This window comes from Myotis brandtii, unplaced genomic scaffold, assembly GCF_000412655.1.
Source record: "Myotis brandtii unplaced genomic scaffold, ASM41265v1 scaffold929, whole genome shotgun sequence".
In the NCBI taxonomy this organism is placed as follows: domain Eukaryota; kingdom Metazoa; phylum Chordata; class Mammalia; order Chiroptera; family Vespertilionidae; genus Myotis; species Myotis brandtii.
Genome location: NW_005371832.1, coordinates 1,017,384 through 1,038,470, shown reverse-complemented (window position 1 = coordinate 1,038,470; position 21,087 = coordinate 1,017,384). Strand labels below are relative to the sequence as shown.

Genomic DNA, 21,087 nt, shown 5'->3' with positions numbered 1-21,087 from the left:
TGATCAATGTTTCTCTCTCATCGATGTTTCTAACTCTCTATCCCTCTCCCTTCCTCTCTGTAAAAAATCAATAAAATATATTTTTTTTAAAAAAAGAAAGAAATATCAATGATGAGAGAGAATCACTGATCACCTGCCTCCTGCACGCCCTCTACTGGGGATCAAGCCCACAACCCAGGCATGTACCCTGACCAGGAATCGAACCATGACCTCCTGGTTCATAGGTTGATGCTCAACCACTGAGCAACACCACCTGGGCTCAATCAATCTTGAAATGACAATCCCCAAGACTTTTAATGGAGATTTTTTTTTAAGTCTGGATTTGAAATTTTATTTAGAATTCTGTACATATACCACTTTTTTTTTTAATCAAGACAACTTGAAACTGGAAGTATTTGTACCATTCTGAATTATCTTCTAGCTCTTAATGTGCACACTTTGGTTTTAACATAGCTGTAATCAGTGTGTAAATGTGCTTGTCACCTAAGATTACTACACACACATTTCCATGCATTAAGATAAGGCGAATTCTTATCTCCTGCAGTGGCTATAAGGTGCTCTATCATCGTGGCAGCTAGGATTACTTAACCCTGTTCATTTGGGTGCATTCCAATCTCTCATTACTATCAATAGCCCTTGGGCTCACAAACTAAAAATCATCCAAAGGAAGTTAGTTCTTCATTATCAGATCCATTGAATCAGAAGCTAAAGGAACAGCTTCTGAGAAATATGGGTAGAGGGGTCTCTTGCAGCAGGCGTAAGACTGAGCCAAGGATCTGAGTTTCTCTGTATTCTCTAACCCCTGATATAAGCTCACAGAGCTAAAGACCTCAGCTCTGGGGACAGGTACTCCATAAACCTTATGTTTGGGCTGCTGTCTGCATGAATTTTAGGTACAGCTTCAGTTATCTTGGTTTTATAGCTTTTTCCTTAAATTTTGTACGTGTTTTATACTTACACCAAATCTATTGCGGACATACTAGACCTGATTGTTTTTCAAGTTCAAAGATTAATGCTTTTTTTTCCTTTTTATTTTGACATAACTTTTGATTTACAGAAAAGTTGCAGACATAGTACAGAGAGTTGCCATCCAGAATCCCCTCATGTTAATATCTTACATCATAACCCTAGTGCAGTGGTCGGCAAACTCATTAGTCAGCAGAGCCAAATATCAACAGTACAACGATTGAAATTTCTTTTGAGAGCCAAATTTTTTAAACTTAAACTATATAGGTAGGTACATTGCTATTAACTTAATTAGGGTACTCCTAAGGCTTAGGAAGAGCCACACTCAAGGGGCCAAAGAGCCGCATGTGGCTGGCGAGCCGCAGTTTGCCGACCACGGCCCTAGTGCAATGATTCGTCAAACCCAGGAAGTTAACCCCGATCTAATACTAGTTAACCAATCTAGAGACCTTATTTGAATTTCACTAGTTTTCCCACTCATGTCCCTTTTTTGATTCAGGATCCAATTTAGGTTCCCATGTTGCTTTTAGTTTTCGTGTCTTCTTAGTCTCGTCCAATCTGTGACGGTTTCTTAGTTTTCCTTTGTCGTTTATGACTTTGCTACCTCTAAAGAGTACTGATCAGTGATTTTGTAGAATGTCTGTCAATTTGTTTTTATTTTATTTTTAAAAATTTTTTATTTTGAGAGTACATTCATTAAAGCTGGAGACAGTGAAACAAGGACAAACTTAGCATGGAAGAAGCAACGGGAGAGAGACTAGGCAGGGCTGCTGTCAGCTCACTGGGGAGTCAGAGAAAAGGGAGCCTTGGGGACAGGTTCGAGGGTGAGGCCGGGATGAGCTGCCGCTGCCCACTGCTCCCCTGGTTGCAAGTCCCCTGGGGTCCCTTAGAGGTTAGGAAATGTGCACCTGTAGGGGAAGAAGAGAGAGAAGGGAAAGGCAAGGGTGTGCCCCATGGCAGGGAGAGCATGCCTCAATTTAGGGTTTTTTGATGTTTGTTTGTTTTTTCATGATGAGATTGAGGGCATGCATTTTGGGGTAGAAACCACAGAGGTGCTATACCTTCTCAGTGTGTGATATCAGGAGGAACATGATACGGATGTCTTGTTACTTTAACCTGAAGAACTTGGCTAAGTGAGGTCCACCAGGTTTCTCTACTGCACAGTTACTATCTTTCCCTTGGTCATTAAGGTGTCCCCTGGAGAGACACTTTGAGATGATGTAAGTATCCCATTTCTTATCATTCTTTTCCCCACTCACTTTAACATCTGTTACTGGTTCCTTCCTGCCACAGTCATTTTGGTGGTGTTTGCCTAATGGTGCTTTTCTAGTTCCATCACTCCTTCTACATTTATTGATTAGAATTCTACAGGAAGGAAGAGCTGGGTTCAAGGTTTTAAAACGGACTCTTCCTCCCCTGCCAAAACATCCCACCCATCACCGAAGGTGTGCCAGGCAGGGTGCTTGATATCTGTTTACACAGACAACCCTTATAACAACCCCACAAGATAGGCTACCTCCTCCCATTCTATAGAGCAGTCCACTTTATCTGTCTGTATTTCAAACAGCTGAAAACTGATCTGTGTGTATAAATGGAAAAATAGACAGACTGGTGTTTTTTCTCTGGTCTATTGATTAACATACCTTTGAAAACAGTAACTTGCTTATCTGGCCTAAGTGGAAAGGGGGATCCATTGAATAGGCGGGGGGCATGCCGAATTGCAGTCCAGCTGCAGGGAGGGAAAGGATGGGGCAGGGCCTTGGGGTCCACTGGAATCTGGGATCTAAACACCACTAGGACCTTCTCTCTGCTTCTCATTTCTGTTTTCCTCTCTCTCTCTCTCTCTCTCTCTCTCTCTCTCTCTCTCTCTCTCTCATTATAGGTTGGCTTTCTCCATGTATCTGACCTATAGAAGCTGAGTTTTACATTTCCAGAGAAAGAATGAAACCAACATTCCCATGAAAGTTCTCTGATTGGTCAGGTGCCCACACCAGGACCAACCAATTGTGGCCCCGTAAGAACTTGGTAGCTTCCTGAGGAAGCATTTTGAAGAGGGTGGACAGAAGTCCCCAGAGGAAGTACGATGCTTCTGAGCAAGTGATCTCAGAGATGTCCTTGTATCTTTACTTCTGGTGACATCCGGACCCACCTCTAACTCCTCGGCCATCTCTCTCTGTACATGTTGAAGAATGTGGTGGTGGGTGACATGCAGTGGAGTTCAGAAGGCCAACCTCCACCACTTATTGACCTTTTGACCTCGCCAGTTCACTTACCCTCCCGGAGCCTGAGTTTCCCCGGGCTGTAAAATGGGGATAATCATCTACCCTGCGGGGTTGCTATAATCGTCCAACAAGGCCCTGATTGTGAGAGCGCCGGCATGTCGCAGGATCAGATTCCTTTTCATGCAGTTGGGGAGGGGCTGAAGAGGAGCAAGAGCCTTTGGGAGTGTTGTTTCTTGACCTAAGTCCTAGTGACTTGGGTCTGTGAGAAGTCAGTGAGCTGCATACTCATAATACATGCACCTTTCAACACATGTCTTATACTTTAATTTAAAATGTCGTAAAGTCACCTGGCCTGCATGAGTCAGTTAGTTGGAATGTCGTCTCGTGTACCCAAAGGTCAGGGGTTCATTTCCTGGTCAGAGTGCATGCAGGAGGCAGCCGATCAATGTTTCTCTCCCTCTCCCTTTCTCTCTCTCTAAAATTAATTTCTTTTAAATGTCCTTGGGTGAGGATTTTTTAAAAAGTTTTATAAAGTCACATTTATTTTTTTTAATTAAAATGTTTTTTCATAGTGATTAGACATTTATATAACTTACAAAGTGATCTCCTGGTGAGTCTTGTACCCACCTGATACTATACATAGTTATTACAACATTATGACTATACTAGAGGCCCAGTGCACAAAATTCATGCATTTGAGCAGGGGGGTCCCTCAGCACAGCCTGTGCCCTCTCACAGTCTGGGATCCCTCGGGGGATGTCCGACTGATGGCTTAGGCCTGCTCCCCACAGGCCTAAGCCATCAGTCAGACATCCTTAGTGCTGCTGCGGAGGGGGAGAGGCTCCCAACACCGCCACTGCGCTCACCAGCTGTGAGCCCAACTCTGACTGAGCGGTGCTCCCCCTGTGAGCACACTGACCATCAGGAGACAGCTCCTGCATTGAGTGTCTTCCCCCTAGTGATCAGTGCACATCATAGTGACCAGTCGTACCGCTGTTCGTCAATTTGCATATTAGCCTTTTATTATATAGGATACCCTATGCTGTACTTTACATCCCGGGACTATTTTATAACTGACAATGTGTTGCAGACGCATTTTAAAAAGAAGGAAGAGAAGAAAGGAGACAGAATACCTGCCGTCAGAGGACCTGAGTGGAGGGAGGCAGTCCTGCTCTGGGAGTTCCCGGTAGATGGGGCCCTGCACATTCACTATGATGACTGTTTCACCACATTAGAAAGGACTTTAGGTGAAATAAGGTGAACATGTCTCTTTGCATAGCCATGAATTTATCGTGTTTTAGTACAGATATATAACTGCAGCCCTAATTTCATAGACACTGTGGGTGAGACAGGCTCCTAACCAAGAAGCTCAGGAGGCAGCAGAATTGCCATCTCCCCGGCTGGCCATCCCAGGACGGGCAGAGCCTGCTGCTTCCGAGGGCCCAGGCCCTGCCCTGGAGTCTCTAGGTGTTCATTTCCCTCCTCCTGACCAGCACCGGGCCCCATGGAGAGGGGCCGTCTTCTCCATGTGAAAGCCAGTCAGGGACTCCCAGCCGTGCCCCAGCCAGAGCACTGCCCGGGGTGGCCATCTTCTTTTGACAGGCAGAACAGTTGTGAACACACGTTCAGTGGTCATGCCAAGCTGGGCCTTCACGTCCATGGCTCTGCCCACACTATTGGCTCAACTTCCTCTCGAACTCACCTCCCACGTCTCCAGAAATGGCAGCTGGCCCAAGCCCGAGAGCTGGGGTGACACCTGGCCTGGCTTCTCCAGCACCCCCACATCCGTGGGTTCTAACCGTTGGCCACACGCAGACAGTGCCGAGATCATGAGGGGGGGGGGTGTTTGAATGACAAATTTGGGTCCCACTGACCTCTATTGAGTGGACATGAAAGTCGCACTGACCTGACCCCCGTTTCTGACCCGCCAGTCACCTGCCTTGTTCCTCAAAGCCAGTGCCTTCAGAGCAGCTTTATTTGCGGTCTCCCACATCACAGCCCTGAGAGGCAGGGTTTGGTGGATGAGTGAAAAATGGGGGTTCCCCAACTTCTGTGAGACCCAGAGACCCAGAGGGATGCCCGTGACGAGGGGGACGGGCAGAGCCGGCCCACACGGCTGTGGCAGGCCACCTTGTCATGGCCCCTGTCACAGGTGGAGTCGGAGAACCTCAGGAAGATGGTGGGGCCACAGGGAACACCGTTCTCCGAGGCCAGGTGCCTGGGCTGGAACCCCACAAGGCGGTCGCTGCACTGGCCTGGGGGGGGAGGGGGAGGAAGGGGGAGGCTGTCAGCCGGCCAGTCTCATTGGGTTAAGGAAAGAACCTGAGCTCTGAACTCAGAGAGGCCTGGGTTCCAATCTCAGCCCCTCTGGCTATAGCTGTGCCACTGGGCAAACGCCAAGCCTGTCTGTGGTTATTTCCCCATCTGAGGGCGGGGGAGTGACCGTAGCTGCGTTCTGCATGATGAGTACAAGTTAGGCAGGTGAAAAAGTGAGGAAAGAACACGTCTGGCAGGCAAAATAGCACCTGCAAGGGGCCTGAGCTAAGGAAGACAAAATGCTGGGGCTAGTGAGGGGGGAGTAGGGCAGTGAGGGGCCCTGCAGAGGGAGCAGAGGCCCACACACCAGAGCTGAGGCCTCGAGCCTTTTCTGACCGCCAGTTAAAAAATAGTCCCGGGATGTAACGTTCAGCATAGGGCAGTGATGGCGAACCTTTTGAGCTCGGCGTGTCAGCATTTTGAAAAACCCTAACTTAACTCTGGTGCCGTGTCACATATAGAAATTTTTTGATATTTGCAACCATAGTAAAACAAAGATTTATATTTTTGATATTTATTTAAATGCCATTTAACAAAGAGAAATCAACCAAAAAAATGAGTTCGCGTGTCACCTCTGACATGCGTGTCATAGGTTCGCCATCACTGGCATAGGGAATATAGCCATAATTAGAAATGTATTTTACACCATAACATTCTAGCACACACATACGTATCTTATAATTAAAACAAAAGTCTCAACTCCATAAAAAATTCTAGTCCATAGTACATGTGATGCACCCTAATTTTTCAGTTTTATTTCATTGTCTCTAAAGTGACAGCTCCAGTCAACTAAACTGATTTCTAATGAGCTGTGAGCTGCAATTGGAAAACACGGATCTACAGGGCATGGAGCAGTGTGAGCAGGCCCCACGCGTGCACACACACACAGTATTGCAGTCTCGGCTGTCATTTGTCACATAATCACCAGTGAGCTGCAATTGGAAAACACGGATCTACAGGGCATGAAGCAGTGTGAGCAGGCCCCACGCGTGCACACACACAGTATTGCAGTCTCGGCTGTCATTTGCCACATAATCACCGTCACGGTGTGTGGAGAGCCAGGTGGCATCTCCTCCTGCCCTCGTGTCCCCCCCTGTGCAGGCATAGCAGATGCCCAGGCACGTTTGTTCGTTAGAAGCCGAGTTGAAGCCTGGGAGAGACGGGGCCACCACATTTGCAGATGTGAGGAGCCTGAGGGGGACCCGCTGACCATCATTCCGCTTACAACCCAGCCAGGTGGCATCTCCTCCTGCCCTCGTGTCCCCCCCCTGTGCAGGCATAGCAGACGCCCAGGCACGTTTGTTCGTTAGAAGCAGAGTTGAAGCCTGGGAGAGATGGGGCCACCACATTTGCAGGTGTGAGGAGCCTGAGGGGGACCCGCTGACCACCATTCCGCTTACAACCTTTCACCCCAGGCAACTGGAATGGGGACAAGACTGGGTTTAAGGAGGGGCCGAGTGGCCACCTGTAGGAGGGGAGGCGGTGCCTACCCAGGACTATCCCGGGACTTGAAGAGCAAGTGTACACAGAGCCCTTAGCTCAGCAGCGACTCCAGGAAGAGCAGCCAGCGCTGGGAGTGCTCAGCGTGTGCCTGGCACTCTCTAACCACTGACGTCTACCAGCGCGTTTAATCTTATCAGGACCTTAGGGGGTGAACATGTATTGGCCCTAGTTTGAGGAGCTAGAGGCTCAGAGATGCTGACTTCTCCAAGATCAAAGCTCGGAAGTTGTAGAACAAAGATCCCAAGGCAGGCGGACTCCACCAGTAGGTACTGCATCGCAGAAGGCGCTGGATAGGGGTGGTTCCCGGTATGATTTTTGTGGAAGAGGCTGATAAAACGATCATCCTTAAGGTCTTTGCAAATCTGATGTTCCAGAACCCTAAGGGCTGCAAATGGGCTCCCCTCCCACCGGGCCTGCTGTCCCCCATGCCCAGGCAGAAAGGGGAGGGGAGAGAGATGGGGAGGATTACAGGGAAGGGGGCAGCTAGCAGGGCAGTTGGTGTCATTGATGGTGAAGGGATGGTGGGAGGGATGTGACCACTGCTACAGCTGGTGACAGACTGGAGAAATGATAAGGGACATGGAGACAGGTGGTCAGAATCTGCTCCCTCCAAGGCTCCTGGGATGGAGGTGGCTGGTCCCAGGCCCAGCAATCCATCCTGCACCCCAATCCTTCTACTTGATCCCTCAACCTCCCCCCTCCTTCCCCGTCCACTGCAGATATATCCCCACCCGAGATGAATGCCCCAGGGAAGGCGCCACGATGAGTCCAAGCACAGGGCAGAAATGTGAGAAAGGGCTGTTGCTAGGGAGCCTTTGCGGGAGAGGGACAGGGAGGGGGCAGGGAGGGGGCAGGGAGGGGCAGGGAGAGCCCCGCACACCCGGCATTAGGCGGCTGGCAGGAATGACATGCAAACCCTCAGGGGCCAGGACTTGGAAGGAGCCACTCAGTGACGGTGGGTTGGGGAGCCTGCCTTTCCGCGGCTGTTCCCTGGGAGCCCAGTGAGCTGTCAGCTCACCACAGATCTGCTAGGGGACAGTGAGGAGGCAGATTCCCGTGTCCACCACAGCCAGGCAGCCCTGGGTCAGTGGCCTGAGGGGGGAGCCATCAGAGGTCAGAGGCCATGCCATGCCTTCCCCAGCCTTGTTAGCAGTCATCCTGGACATTTATATAACTTACAAAGTGATCCCTGGTGAGTCTTGTACTCACCTGACACATACATAGTTACTACAACATTATGACTATACACCCTATGCTGTACTTTACATCCGGGACTATTTTATAACTGACAACGTGTTGCAGCCGCATTTTAAAAAAAAGGAAGAGAAGAAAGGAGACCGAACACCTGCCTCCTCAGAGTGGTCTGACTCTAGCACAAGGCATTTGACTCCCCCGTCCTGGCTCCCTGTGCACGGGTCTCCCTGTGGATCCGCACAGCCTCCCTCAATTTCTCCTCCAGAAACAGTGGCCCACTCGGGAACTTCCAGAAACTCCCTCCCGTTCTTGACCGGTCTCCCCTTTAAGCCCCCAGGCCTGTCATGAGGGGCCAGGCCAGGGCTCCTGTGCCTCTGTCCTGAGAACCTGCGGGGCTGGGAGAGGGCAGCGGGCAGTGGGGGCAGCGGGGGCTGAGCAGGTAGGACAGGCCATGCGGAGGGGGTTTGGCACAGCGCAGGTCTCCTTGGCTGGGAGTGGAAGTGCTGGGGTTTGGGCTTGGGTGGCAGAAGGGTCCTATGTCCCAGGCTCGGGCACATTGAAGGCCAGGGAATCTAATCACCAGGCCGAGATAAGGAGCTGGAACCAGGCCTGTTCCCAAAGTCCCAAACCAAACACTGTAATGGATTCAAGAAGCGCCCATCCGACCCCTTCACCTCCCCCCGCCCCGCCCCCCATGCCCACTAATTGGGCCCCAGATGGGTGCGGTTATGGTCTCAGACCAGATGCCAGCCAATCTAGCTTGGAAAGGTGGGCCTGAGTGGCCCTGCGCAGCCTTCCAGGGCTTCCCCTCTGTTCACCTGGAGGAAGGGCGGGGCCAGAGACCCGGAACAGGGAGGGAGCCGGTGGGCAGCCACACCAGCTCTCCCCACATCCTGTGATCTGAGCAGCTTGGCTCCACATCCTGGCTACAGGGCAACCAAGGCCTGGAGTAGGAAGGGGGACCCCAATTCTCAGGGAGTCCTCACGCATCCAGCAGCCAGGGAAGAGAGGCGGGATCCAGAGGCCTTGGACATCCCAGACCAGCCCTGTTGCTCTCCTGGCTACACATCCTCTTTTCCAGATACTGAGGGTGTCTGGACCGGTCTGGCTGAGTGTGGCCCACCTTCCGAGTCTGGGCACCCTCCCCCCACCCCACCCCCAAGTTCCCGAGGCTCCAGGGGGATTTCTGAGGGTCTTGTCTTTGTCCCTTTGCAGGAGAAGGTGTCACCACTGCTCCTGCTGGCTCAGGGCTCCCATGGCTCGCCCTCCAGGGGCTCTCTGCCCACATGGACCACCCTCTCTGTGCTGACCTCCCCCCGGCCTGCTCTGGACACCAACACCCCTCTCACCTGTGGCCTCACCTCCTCAAGCCCCAGGCATGTGATGGAGGCTCGGCATCCAGATCACCCCTGGTCGTAGGCCTGGCAGAGAACGGACAGCAAGTCCCAGGCTCAGGTAGCAAGGCGGGGCCTCTGCAGGCCTAGCCTGGCCTGGTCCCCGGGAATGTGAGGGCGGTGGAACCCTCAGCCCTGGGCTGCCAGGACCTGCTCCCCAGCCCCTGGCCCAGTTTCCCCAGGGCCTCCTGCTCAATTCTGCCCCTCCTTCCCCCACATTCCTTTCCCCCCCTCTTTAAAGGCAGTCTCCCTGCCAGGCCTGGATAAAGAGCAGGCCCCAAACCTCAGAGCCCTCCCTAATCCCCCTTAATCCCTCCTTTCCCTTTTCCCACACCCTGCCCCCACCATCTCCATCACGACCTCCAGAATACCCCCCACATCTATCATCTCTCCTGTTCCGCTGCTGCCAACCAGCTCCAAGCCACCATCACTTCCCTCCTAGATGACAGCAGTTGCCTCCCAACCGATGTCCCCCTTCTGCCTTCCACACCCTCCCTGCCCCAAACCCATCTCCACACAGAGCCCAGAGTCATCCTATTAAAACTCAAGTCAGATCCCCTCTGCACTGAACCCTCCAGTAGCTCCCCGGTCCTCCCCCTGTGCCCTCTCCCCTCGCTCCCCCCTCTCCTACGGACCATCTCCTTTGACCCTTTCACCTTTTCCCAAACCCTGCAGGGCCTTTGCGCTCGCCTTGCCCTTTGTCTGGGGCTTCCCTCCAGGCACTCAAACCTCTGGTCCAATGTCAGCTCCCCAGGGAGGCCTTCCCTGATGTGCCCATCCCTGCCGCTCATCAATTACCCCTTCTGCGTTTTCTCCCAAATCGTCTCTTCCCTGAACTTAATTGCTCACTTAATTAATTTGCTGGTTAATCATCCCAGCCTCTGTAGCGTGAAAGTTCGTGAGGAAAGGGACCTTGTCTGTCCTGCTTGCTTCTGTGTCCCCCGCACCCACCTCAGTGCCTGGCACAGAGCAAGTCCTCGCTAAATATTTCTTGAGTGAGTGGGTGAGTACATGTCTGCACCTTGTCTGAGCCCCACAGCCTGCTGCTCTGATCTACGTGCAAGCACACAGCTCTCTCTGCTGTACCACCTTCCCTAGTCACCCTACCCCCTGGCTCCTCTCCTCCCAACAGCTCGGTCCTTCCCCTTCCAACCCCATTCTCCAAGCTGATCGCCAGGGCCCACACTCCCATTCCTTCCCCAAACCCTCCTCCACCTTCACGGTCCACCTCCTTCAGCCAGTTTCCCCACATCACCCGCTGTTGCTATGACAACCATAACAGAGCCAGGCTTGGGCTCTGGGCCAACCACCCACTGAGCACTTTATTGCATGTTCTTATTTCCCTTAATAGAGGAGGAGGCAGGTTCAGAGAGGCTGAGTGATCTGCCCGAGGTCACACAGCGATCAAATGGTAGAGGCACGCGTTCCATAACCCTGTCCCGTGGGAGCCTCACTTCTCCAACGAGGCTGTGAGCTTTGGGGAGCCAGGGCTTCGTCAGGACTCAGCCCACACCACCCGGGTTTTGAATCCTGGACCCGCTGTGCCTGATGCTTGCTTGGGAAATCAAGGCCACTCTACGTGTATGGCTGTGCATCATTGCAGGCACTCACTGCGTACACTGATAGGTCCCTCAGGCCCATTAATTCCAGGAGGAAATGAGCTCCATAAGGAAAGAGGCCAGAACCAGCCCCGGGCCGGTGAGGCAAGGAGCTTCAAATAACACCCGGGATTCTTCCCCCCAACTCAGCCTGCTGCCCCCTGCCCTCCACCCCCTCTCCCATCTCCTCTCAAGCCCTCCTCGCTTTCCCCGGCCCAGGCAGCCCCCGATCGAGAGGAGTGGTCTCATTACACTTACGTTCCTTTTCCCCAGAGAACCAGGGTCCCCAGTGTCCCACCTCCTCGCCCCCACGTCTTGTCTGGCCACACTCTTTCTGGTACCCTCTCACCCAGAGGGAAATGGGGTGAGACTAAAGGGGGACAGGTGGAGGGAGGTGGCAGGGAGGGGCAGACCAGAGGGAGAAGAGACTGCTGCGGACTCCCCACCCATCAGCAGGCACCTGGTGGGGTGAAGGCTCCCCCATCCCTGCACTGCTCATGAACTCGGTCATTATATTAACAGTCCCTTTGGAATGAGCATAATGACAGCCTGCACCTGGAGCACGCGCCATGCTCTCGTGCTGACCTCGCCAGCCCCTCTCCACGGGCATCCCTGGGGCCACAGGCAGGAATGGCCAACCCCGGAGCAACTGGGACCTCGAGAGAAGGGTCCACCTGGTGAGCAAGGCAAGAGGCGGGGAGACTTCTACCAACTGCTGGTGGGCAGAGTGAAGCTCCCGGAAGAGCTAAGCTGAGGCCCCAGCAAACCCGCATTCCCCACCCGGCCCTCGGAGCCTCCTCCCAGACCCTTCTCCTGGCTGCTGCCAGCCCCCGGCTCCGCTCTCCTCACCGTCACCGCCAGAGCCGGGGCCGACATGTCAGGACAGACCCAGACTAACAAGAAATGTCACCTGCACGAGTGGACAGTTCGGACTTTGATTTCAGGGCCGAGGACTGCAAGTGTTGGCATGGGGAGACCAGGCCAGCTCTAAAGTCCCCAGAGCCAGAAGGGCCATGGCATGGGATGCTGACTCAGGCAGCAGGAGCAGAAGTGCGTCCACAACAGGAAGCTGCTGGGCCGGAGGCAGGTGAGGCTCACGACGCGTCGTCGAAGGAGAGCACAGAGGGTGGACGGCTCCCTGGTTGTGAAGGAGAGAACCACGTGCAGGTGAAAACTTCTGCCCTTCACTGAGCACTGAGGACGGGCCCACGGCCACGGGTCCCACGGGCAGGCATTCGATCCTCACTACGTTCCTGAGGAGGAGCGGTTACCCTCCCCGTGTCGCAGATGAGGAAACTGAAGCGCAGGGCGGCCAAGTTGCTAGTGGGTGGTGATGCCAGGTAGCAAAGTGCAGCCCCCTGGGCTGTGTGTAGATCCGAGGGCAGAATTAGGACCCAGTGAGAGGCAGTTTAAGGACATCAGGTGACCCGGATGGAGAGAGGACTCGTGACGTAGTGAGCCTCCCGTCCCAGGAAACGTGTGAGCAGAAACCTAACGAACATCTCTAGGCATCCTTTTGAAAGGGATCCCCGGGTGGGACCTAGCTCGGCTGACCTGCGAGCTTCTATCCTGGACTCTGATTCTGTAGTTACAGAGCCCTGAGCGGCCCACACAGGCCCCTCACCCCTGCCCCACCCTGCCCCTCACCCCTGCCTCAGTGCTCCCTCCCTGCCAGCCGTCCTCAAGCCTTTCCGGAGGACCAGGGGTCTTTCATTATAACCCCCTCCACCTGTGAGGAGGACTCCCCTTGAAGATATTGGTCTGAGAGCAGCCCAGAGCCCAGGGAGGTCCTGGCCTGAGGGAGCCTCCTGTGAAGCTGAGAGGCCGGCAGGAGAGGCCACAGGGGCAGGTGAGCGCACCCATCGACAGCATGAAAGGCATCAGGAGAGCATGTGTGTGGGGGGGTGAGGGGTGCAGGGGGAGGGCTAGGTGCTGGTTAGGCCCCAGGGGGCATCAGCTTCCCCTGGTGCTGCCCAGGCAAGGCCCAGGCTGGGAATGCGCTCAGTGGGCGCCCTCAGGAATGTGGGAGTGTGGCCCTGCAGCTCCCTCCTGCCGTGGGCAGCACCCAACACGCCATCCCTGCAGCCCACCCGAGGGAACAGCCTCTCAGGCCAGGCTGGGAGCTGCGGCAGCCAGAGGCTCCGACTGGCATGCAGCCCCAGCTCCAGCCACTAATTAACTGCATGGCCCCAGGCGAGTCACTTCACCTCCTGGCCTGCTTCCTCCTCTGCACAGCGCTGATAACGATCCAGCCCAGTGAGCCCGAGATAAGTGGTGGAGCTGCCTGTGTTTATACCCTTTTAAAGTGCTATCATTACCCAGGGGTGGGCTGGAAGGGCCCTCCCGTCTAACCTGAAATGTCACTCCTGGACAGGATGCCGCTCCTCTCCTTTCCCGAGGGCAGCCCGGGGAGTGGGGCGGCCTGTTTCTAAAGAGGAGAACTGAGCACTCAGCAAACAGCCACCGATGTGAGCGATGATCTTTGGACAAACGGATTCCATCTGCGCACCACGCCCTGACGTCAGCCGGGCAGGCTCCAACACAGTGGTCACCCTCCTGGGCATGGCTCCCACCGCCCCTTCCTACCAGGAAACCATCCACCCACCCACCGGCGGAAAATTCCTGCAGCAGCCTCGTGGGTCAGAGGCAGGGACCTGGGGAGGGGACAGGGAAGGTTGGCGGCCACCCTGGGCGGGGAGCAATTCCTGGGACATGTGTCCGGACACCCCTTCCTGCCCCACAAACATGTGCAATAAAGCAATTGATTTGCTCCGGGGGATCTTCAGGGGTCTGGGCAGGATCTGGCCACCCCAGAGAATGAGGCTCTTTCTTGCATTGCTCAGCACAGGAGCAGCAACAAGCCTGAGGTCTGGGGAGCCAGGCGCTGGGACTTCCAGCTGTTTTCCCTCAGGAACAGCTGGGTGGTTAACAGCTTGCCCCGTCCGTCCGTCCGTCCCTCTGCTTTCCAAAGTGGTGTCGCGTTCATCATCGCACTGGCCACTTCTCACAACCAGCTCCATGCTTTCCAAGAGCAAAAGCCGAGGCCCATATGAGGTAAGCAAATGCTCAAGAGAGCAGAGGTAACAGCCGGGTCAGAACCAGAACCCAGCCTCTGGCTCCCCCGCGAGTGACCATGTCGGGAGCCTGAGCAAACTGAGTCACTGGCACGGCCATACTGCCCCGCATCGTGGCTCTCCTGTTTGGGGAGACCAGCACTCCCAGCTGTGGAGGCTGCGGAGCAGGGGCAGCGTGGGAGGACATGGAGGAAGCAGGGTTGAGCGCCTGGCTGAGCTGCAGAGAGGACGGCATGCCCCTATGCACTGTGGGGACCGGGCAGCGAACCCAGCCTGCAGCGGTGACCCTCTGGTCCAGAGATCAAAAGGATGTAGAGGAGGGTTTGGTGCCAGCTCTGGGGGTGCAGCAGCTGCACCCTGGGCCCCTGCTGGGCCCCAGCTGAAGGGCCTCTTCACATCTTGTTGTGGTCAGTTCTTGTCAGTCATTTCACTGGACACCCAAGGTCAGGGAGCGGGTCTGGAAGCTGGTCAGCTCAATGCCCGTCCCGAGGAAAAGGAGCTCTCAGAATTGAGGTCGGGCTGTGGTGTTGGGGGCAGGAGGAGGGGAGGGAATCGGTGAGCTGCGCCTGTCTCCTTGGTGAGGACAGTCTCTCTGTAGGACAGAGAGGGGCCACGGTGACCAGAGATAAGAAGGCTTGTCCCCAAGTCTTGCACAAGCCTCGCTCCCACTCCTCATCTGGGCTCTAGTGGCTTTTAAGTCCCTGGGTTTCCTTTAGATGAACCATCAGGGGCTTGGGATAGAAATGGAGTCTGGGAAGCAGGGAGGCCAGCGAGAGGAGGAAGAGGAGAGGCAGCCTCGGCCCGGAAGGAGCTCCCGCAGCAGCAGCCCTGGTGGGTGGCGTGTGCAGCCTGTGCAGACCCTGGGCTCCCAGGCGTGTTCACATGCAGGCTCTGCCAGGCCCACCCCTGTGGGAGGGTAGAGGCGTCCATTCCCGGGGAGCAGTTCCCTGGGAAAGTGACACTTTGCGAGCCAGATTACTTAGTTACATATTACGCTGTGTTTTGCCCTTTTGCTATTCCTGGGCTTTTAGTCAGGGCCTGTTTACAGGTTCCAGCCTGGCTGAGCCACGCTGGGGCCGCCGCGAGAGGACCCAGGGTCCACCTTCGGGCCCAGGTGTCAAAGGAGAACGGTACCTACTGTCCCCCACCTGGGAGCAGAAGGCAGACTCAGTGAGGGTTCCAGAAGGTGAATGTGATAGAGCCCTCCCCTCCTCCACCGGCCACTGCCCACCTGCGGGCCAGGCTTTAACTCCCTGAGGCAGTTTTCCCTACAAACCCCCTTCCTGCCTCTGGGACCCCAGTGCCTGACTGTGACGGAGCACCCACCGCCGGCAACTCTAAGTTGTGGGAGAGGCTTCTTGGAAGAGAAAAGGAAATGGTCCAAGACTTATCACAGAAACCACCCCCGCCCCCACTGCCCCAAACTGCCCAGCATGAAGCCCCGGCCTCTCTCAGGCCTCCTCTACCCGCCCCAGAACCATCCCAGAAAAGACTCCCTCAGCATCTGACATCGTTCACCAAGCCAGAATTTAAAAATAATTATATTAATAATAAATATGTTAAATTACATTTGAAACAATAAATAGAAAAATAAACTGATAAATAAAATCAACAGGTACAAAATGTTTCAAAATTTCAACCAAAAAAATACACAGATGACAGACAAGACAAATGGACGTGAGGGAGGGCGCTAAATGCAGTCACAGGGCCCTTCACAGTTTCCATCACGGCTCCCTCCTCACCTGGTCACCTCCTCTCCCCGCTGGGAGACCAGGCCACTCAGTGGCTGGTGTCTTTGGGGACTCTGGCCAGCACAGGGAGGCATCTGGCCCCACCTCAGTGCCTTCTGCAGAGCACCCCTGAACCCTGGTGTGTGGGTTCGGAGGACAGGCGTGGGCGGAGCTGGCCCGCGGCGGCGGCGGAGGCCCCTACAGAGGCAGGTCAGTGCTGTTGTGCCGGGTTTTCCGGGCGGTGCCATCGTCCCGGGGCAGAGCCCTCTGCAGGTTGGACATGGCCACGGTCTTTTTGAGGTCAATCACGGCGTAGGAGTCTGAGCTGCGGGCAGGGTGGGTGGTGGGCAGGGGGGTTGGGGGGGTCGTGGGGTTCTGGGGCCCCTTGGGGTGGTCTCCACCCCAGCCCTTCAGCTCCACCTGGATGTAGTTGAGCTGCCTCGGCGGCTCGGGGCCCGGCCGACGGAAATCGAAGTTGAAGACCCTTGGGGAGCCTCTGCAGCGCGTCAGTGGCACGGGGAAGCTGCTGTGGCTGCGGAGGGCAGCACGGGTGCTGGTGGGCTTCTGCAGGGGGGTCTCGTCCTCCTCGCCGTCGGGGAAGCCATTGGAGGAGGGTGTGAGCCCGTCCCTGGAGTCCCCGTCATCCCCGGCCTCCTCCCCCAGTTGCTGGGCATGGCTCTCCCACACGGGGGGCAGGGAGGGCAGGTTCTCATAGTGCAGCAGGGCAGCCCGGCGGTGGGCAAGGCCATTCCAGCCTGGCTCCTCGGGGCTCAGTCTCCAGCTGGCCCCCGGCCTCAGCCCCCCGCTGACATTCTCGTAGGTGCACTTGGGCTGGGCCGGGCACTCGGAAGGGCCCTCGTTGTTGTTGTGGTGAGCGGCGTCACGAAGGCTGGGGCAGACACCCTGGCACTTCATCATGTGCCGCCTCGCAGGCGTGGGACCCAACACGAACTTCACCTGGCCCGGCTGCCAGAACACCTGCGGGTCCCGCTGGTCAGGGCCCGGGGCCCGTGGGGGGAAGGGTGCCCGCCCCTCAGGCAGCGGCTGCAGGCAGTGCCGGCTCCGGCGGTGGTCATCCTCGCTGGCCGGCGTGTTGACGTAAGTGTGGGACTAGGGGGAAAGAGTCCAATTGAGGCAGGAAGGTCCAAGGGCAGGGAGGAAGGAGAGCAGAAGGGGCAGGAGGTTGAGAGACGAGTCGCACGGGGGAAAGAGCTAGAGTTTTCTCCTCTTCCTTGTCCTCCAAACCTTCCAGGGCAGCTGCCTCCCTTTCTGGGAACCGGAAGGGACCCTATAGATTTTCTTCCCGCCATGATTCTTACTGGGAGAAGGTGTCATATTTCCTGACCTCCGTTCCCACCCAGACCAAGACAGAGGGGTGGGTCAGTTGCTTGCTCACCTGCTCATCGGGGGCAATGAGGGCGTGGGTGGACTCCTCTCCCAGTGAGGGGTGTCGAAGGCTGCTTGTGGAGGGGCGCCGGGGTGCCGAGAATCTCGGGCCCTCTCCTGGGCATCCAGGGAAGCCGTTGGAGAAGCTGGAGACACTGTAGCCTAGAGCTGGGCACAGAGGACAAGCCCAGGTGAAGGGTCCTGCAACCACCTGCAACCGCATGTGCAGCATCCTGGGACTCTCCCCAGGCCTCCAAAGCAATCAGCCTCCTGCCCCAGCAGCCCCATTCTCTCTCACCTCTCCGTTCTTCAGATCCTCTTCCTCAAAGCACAGCTTGAACGCTGTGACTTCCCCGGTCACATCCTTCCCTAAAACGCTTGCCATCATTGGTCTGTCCCTTTGCCTCGTTCTAGCTCTGCCCAAGAGCTCAAGGGAAGCTCCTTGAAAGCAGGACTGCTTCCATGTTCCTGCCCGCACCCGCCAGCCATGAGTGCAGCACACAGAGCAGGTGCTCAGTGCGGACTCAGGGAATGAACCAGCAGCAGCTGTGAGAACCTCTCCAAACACTGGTCATGGGTAGACAAGGTATATGGGTGTGACCCAGTAGATGGAAGGAAGAAAGCAAAAAGGCTCCAGACTGCTGTTTCCATGGAAACCCAACATCTGCACCCTGACCATCAGTCAAGAAGAGTTCCAGGACTCCCCAGGCTCAGCTGGGAGTCACCTGATCGGCCCAGGACAGGCCTCACCCATCCCCGAGTGGTTCTGATGGTGGTCGGTTGCCGGTCCTGGAAGGCTGGCTCACCCAGGCATCCCCCACCTACCTGTCTGACTTGGGTCCCCCACACTGGTGCTTCCTGGGCCTGTGCTTCTGTGTGTACGTGTGTGTGCATGCATGTGTGTGTACAGGTGTGTGTGCATGTGTGGTGGGGGACCGAGGACGGGGTCTCCTCACCGTTGGGAGGCTGTGGGGCCCGCGGGAGGTCGAGCTCGGCCGGGTGGCTGTTGCGGGTGATGATGACTGGCTCTTCCATCACGTTGATGCTGTTGCACTGCATCAGATCCTGAAGGAGGTTGAAGATCTCCTCGGCCCGGGAGCACTTGAATGCAAATATCCCTGAAGCAGGAGAGGAAGACATGAGGCTCCTCTGACCACAGAGGCTAAACCGATGCACAAAGCTCAGGAAATGTCTCTAAATTCCACTCCCAGGCCTGCAGGGGTGCGAAGAGCCCCGCATCAGGAGCACTCTCCCCGAACACTCTAAAATGGGTGGAGCTGGGCTCGGTGCCTTCCCTTGCCTCCCACTAGCTATTACCATCCTGAGATCTGATACTTCAGCTATATTCCTCTGAGGTGAAGTCATTTTCATAAGGATGTATGTGCACAGAGGTGAGGGGAAGAGAAGTAAAAATCAAACTGAAAAAGGGTTGTATCAGATCAGGGACCACTCCTCACATGCTGCCCCATCGCCCTCTGCCTACTACCCTGGCTCCCCAGAAAATGAGCTCCACCCAGGGTACCAGCCCTCAGCTCTATGACCAACAGCCCAAAGCCCTTTGAGGGTAGAGAGTCTGTCCTGTCACTGCTTCTTCACTGGGTACGTAGACCAGATCCTGGCCAGAGAGCAAACGTCTACTGTGTATAGGCCCCTGACCTCATGGAACTTAAATTCTGGTGCAGAAAGGAAGGAAAGATGGCTGACTAGCTAAAGGACAAACACAGCACAGCGACCATGTGGCTCCTCCGAGCAGCCGCCTCATAACCTCTCAGACTTGAATGCAGGAACTCAAAGTCCGGGGGTCGGCAGGAGGGGCTGAGCACCTGTGACTCAGGGGATCCAAAGTTGCCCTCGGGATGTTGTGTCAGTCTGGGATTCTGCACTCCCATAACAGTGGGGCCCAGGACTCAGGGGAGGCTACTTGGTGTGTGTGTGTGTGTGTGTGTGTGTGTCTACAACAAAGATAGATAAAGCTAAGCTGGGATATGGGACATCTGAGGTGTGCAGGAATGGGACAGGAAAGATGAAGAGAAAAAAGACTATACTGGCAAGCTATGTTGAAGGCTAAAAAAGGCTGGGAAAGCCTCAAATTTTGGGAAAGCCCCGTGTTGGGGCCTAGGGCAGCCCCTCTAGGATCCCAAGTATGGACTAAACACCACCTTCTTCCCCGCTCTCTGCTCAGTCAGTGTTGCTGTCTCTGCCTCATGAGCTCCAAGGTCAGATGCCGGAGGGACGGCGGCTCCCCCAACCTCGGAGACTCACTGTCCGTTGGCAGCCTCATAAGAGGAGCTCGATCGTTTCACCTCTGCATAGTCACAACCCAAACTGCATTTAACGCAGTCCTAGAGCTGATATCTGAACCCTAAAGAGAAGCCCCGCCCACGCCACTGCTCCAAAGAGCCATGGAGAGCTCTAGCCTTGACCTCATGGACAACCCACCACACCCTGACCTCTGGCTACAGGGAGGAAGGGGAAGGAGGAAGAATACATCTCACTCCATTGCTCACAGGTGACGACGGATAACCGCGTGAGGGTTGCTTTGTACACCGGGACCCAAGAGACCTACCTGCCCGAATCGATCATTACCGGCTACAGAGCCCTGAGGACGGCAGAGCTTCCTGCCTGGCTTTTCATTATTCACGGGCCCTAGGGTACATGACCTGGGGCTCAAACGGAAGTTTCTTCCTACGTAGGGACCCTGAAACTGGAGTCACAGAGGGAGGAGCCATCAGCTGCTTCCCCAGCAGGCTCCGGTCTCAGAGCACCAGCTCCTCCCTACAAAGGGGTCCCTGCCAGAGCTAAGTGAAGGAGCACTGGCCTGGGAGTCCACTTAGTTCTGTATTAACATGCCGGTGCTCCCGGCCATGAGCCTTCCCCTCGCTGGGCAACGCCTGCCAAGTCTGAGCTGTGACTTCCAGCCCCAGCACCTGGCCCAGGCGCACAAGCCCTAGGTAGCATGGGGCAGGGGTGGGTACTCACCCTGGCCCGTCTGACACCGACGGCCACTCTCAAAGGAGAAGAGGTTGGAATCATAGCCATAGCGCCGCAGGCAGAGGTACGGCCAGCGGACAGCCTCCCGCCGATGCAGGTGCAGCACCAGCTCGCCCTGTGTCAGCTCCATCACCCCGGAGCCCAGCTCCACCCCCTCATCATCCACATTCGTCACCTGGGGAGCAGGAGACAGAGGGTCAATGAGTGAGTCCAACAAGGGTGGGTATGGGTCCCTGAGCCATTGGGAGACGGGCAGGCTGAGGATGCAGGGCCACAGCTGGGGACCGAGGGGCTCACCTGACTCACCACAGCCTCTCCGGAACGCCAGCCACATGATTACTCAGGGCCACTGACCCACAACAGTTCTCTAGGCCTCGGTTTGCCATTTGCACAGTGAGTGGAGGGGTGGTTCAATAACCTCCATAGCCAGACGGTTGGACGACCAAGGTTAGATGATCTCAGATGGTCCATGGCTTAGTATCCAAGGACCAGATGTTAATGGAAGAAGGTGTTCGATTGTAAGTTCAAAATCTCCAGACCCTGGGAGAGTCAAGCCCAAGGCAGAACAAATACAGACTGCCTCCACCACCTCCCAACGCTAGGACCTTGCTGAGGGCGCCCTCTTGTGGTGAGCAGGAGAAACCACGCCTCAACAGGAGGGGCTCCACCACCTGAAAGGGAAGGGGGGGGGGGGCCCGGGGGGGGGGGGGCCC

General features: G+C 55.5%; 2 protein-coding genes across 7 annotated transcripts in view; both read right to left on the bottom strand.

Moving 5' to 3' along the window:
- PGC (progastricsin (pepsinogen C)) overlaps nt 1-12,165 on the bottom strand; it is a 23,598-nt gene extending 11,433 nt beyond the window's left edge. The window contains exon 1 of the mRNA XM_014533008.1: nt 12,104-12,165. Within this exon, the coding sequence (XP_014388494.1) occupies nt 12,104-12,162 (59 nt within the window). The 5' untranslated portion in view covers nt 12,163-12,165. The remainder of the gene's footprint in view (nt 1-12,103) is intronic.
- A 3,625-nt stretch (nt 12,166-15,790) lies between these two features.
- The window catches only part of FRS3 (fibroblast growth factor receptor substrate 3), an 8,679-nt gene continuing 3,382 nt past the window's right edge, over nt 15,791-21,087 (bottom strand). For 2 of the 6 annotated variants that reach the window (XM_005885799.2, XM_014533007.1), the window contains 4 exons: nt 20,363-20,549; nt 18,340-18,501; nt 17,394-17,551; nt 15,791-17,107 (listed from right to left, as the gene is read on the bottom strand). In XM_005885799.2, coding sequence (XP_005885861.1) covers nt 16,196-17,107; nt 17,394-17,551; nt 18,340-18,501; nt 20,363-20,549 — 1,419 coding nt within the window. In that variant the 3' untranslated portion in view covers nt 15,791-16,195. Of the gene's footprint in view, nt 17,108-17,393; nt 17,552-18,339; nt 18,502-20,362; nt 20,550-20,671; nt 21,068-21,087 lie in introns of those variants that run through there. The other 4 variants (XM_005885803.2, XM_005885801.2, XM_005885802.2 and 1 more) reach the window with 4 other exon arrangements.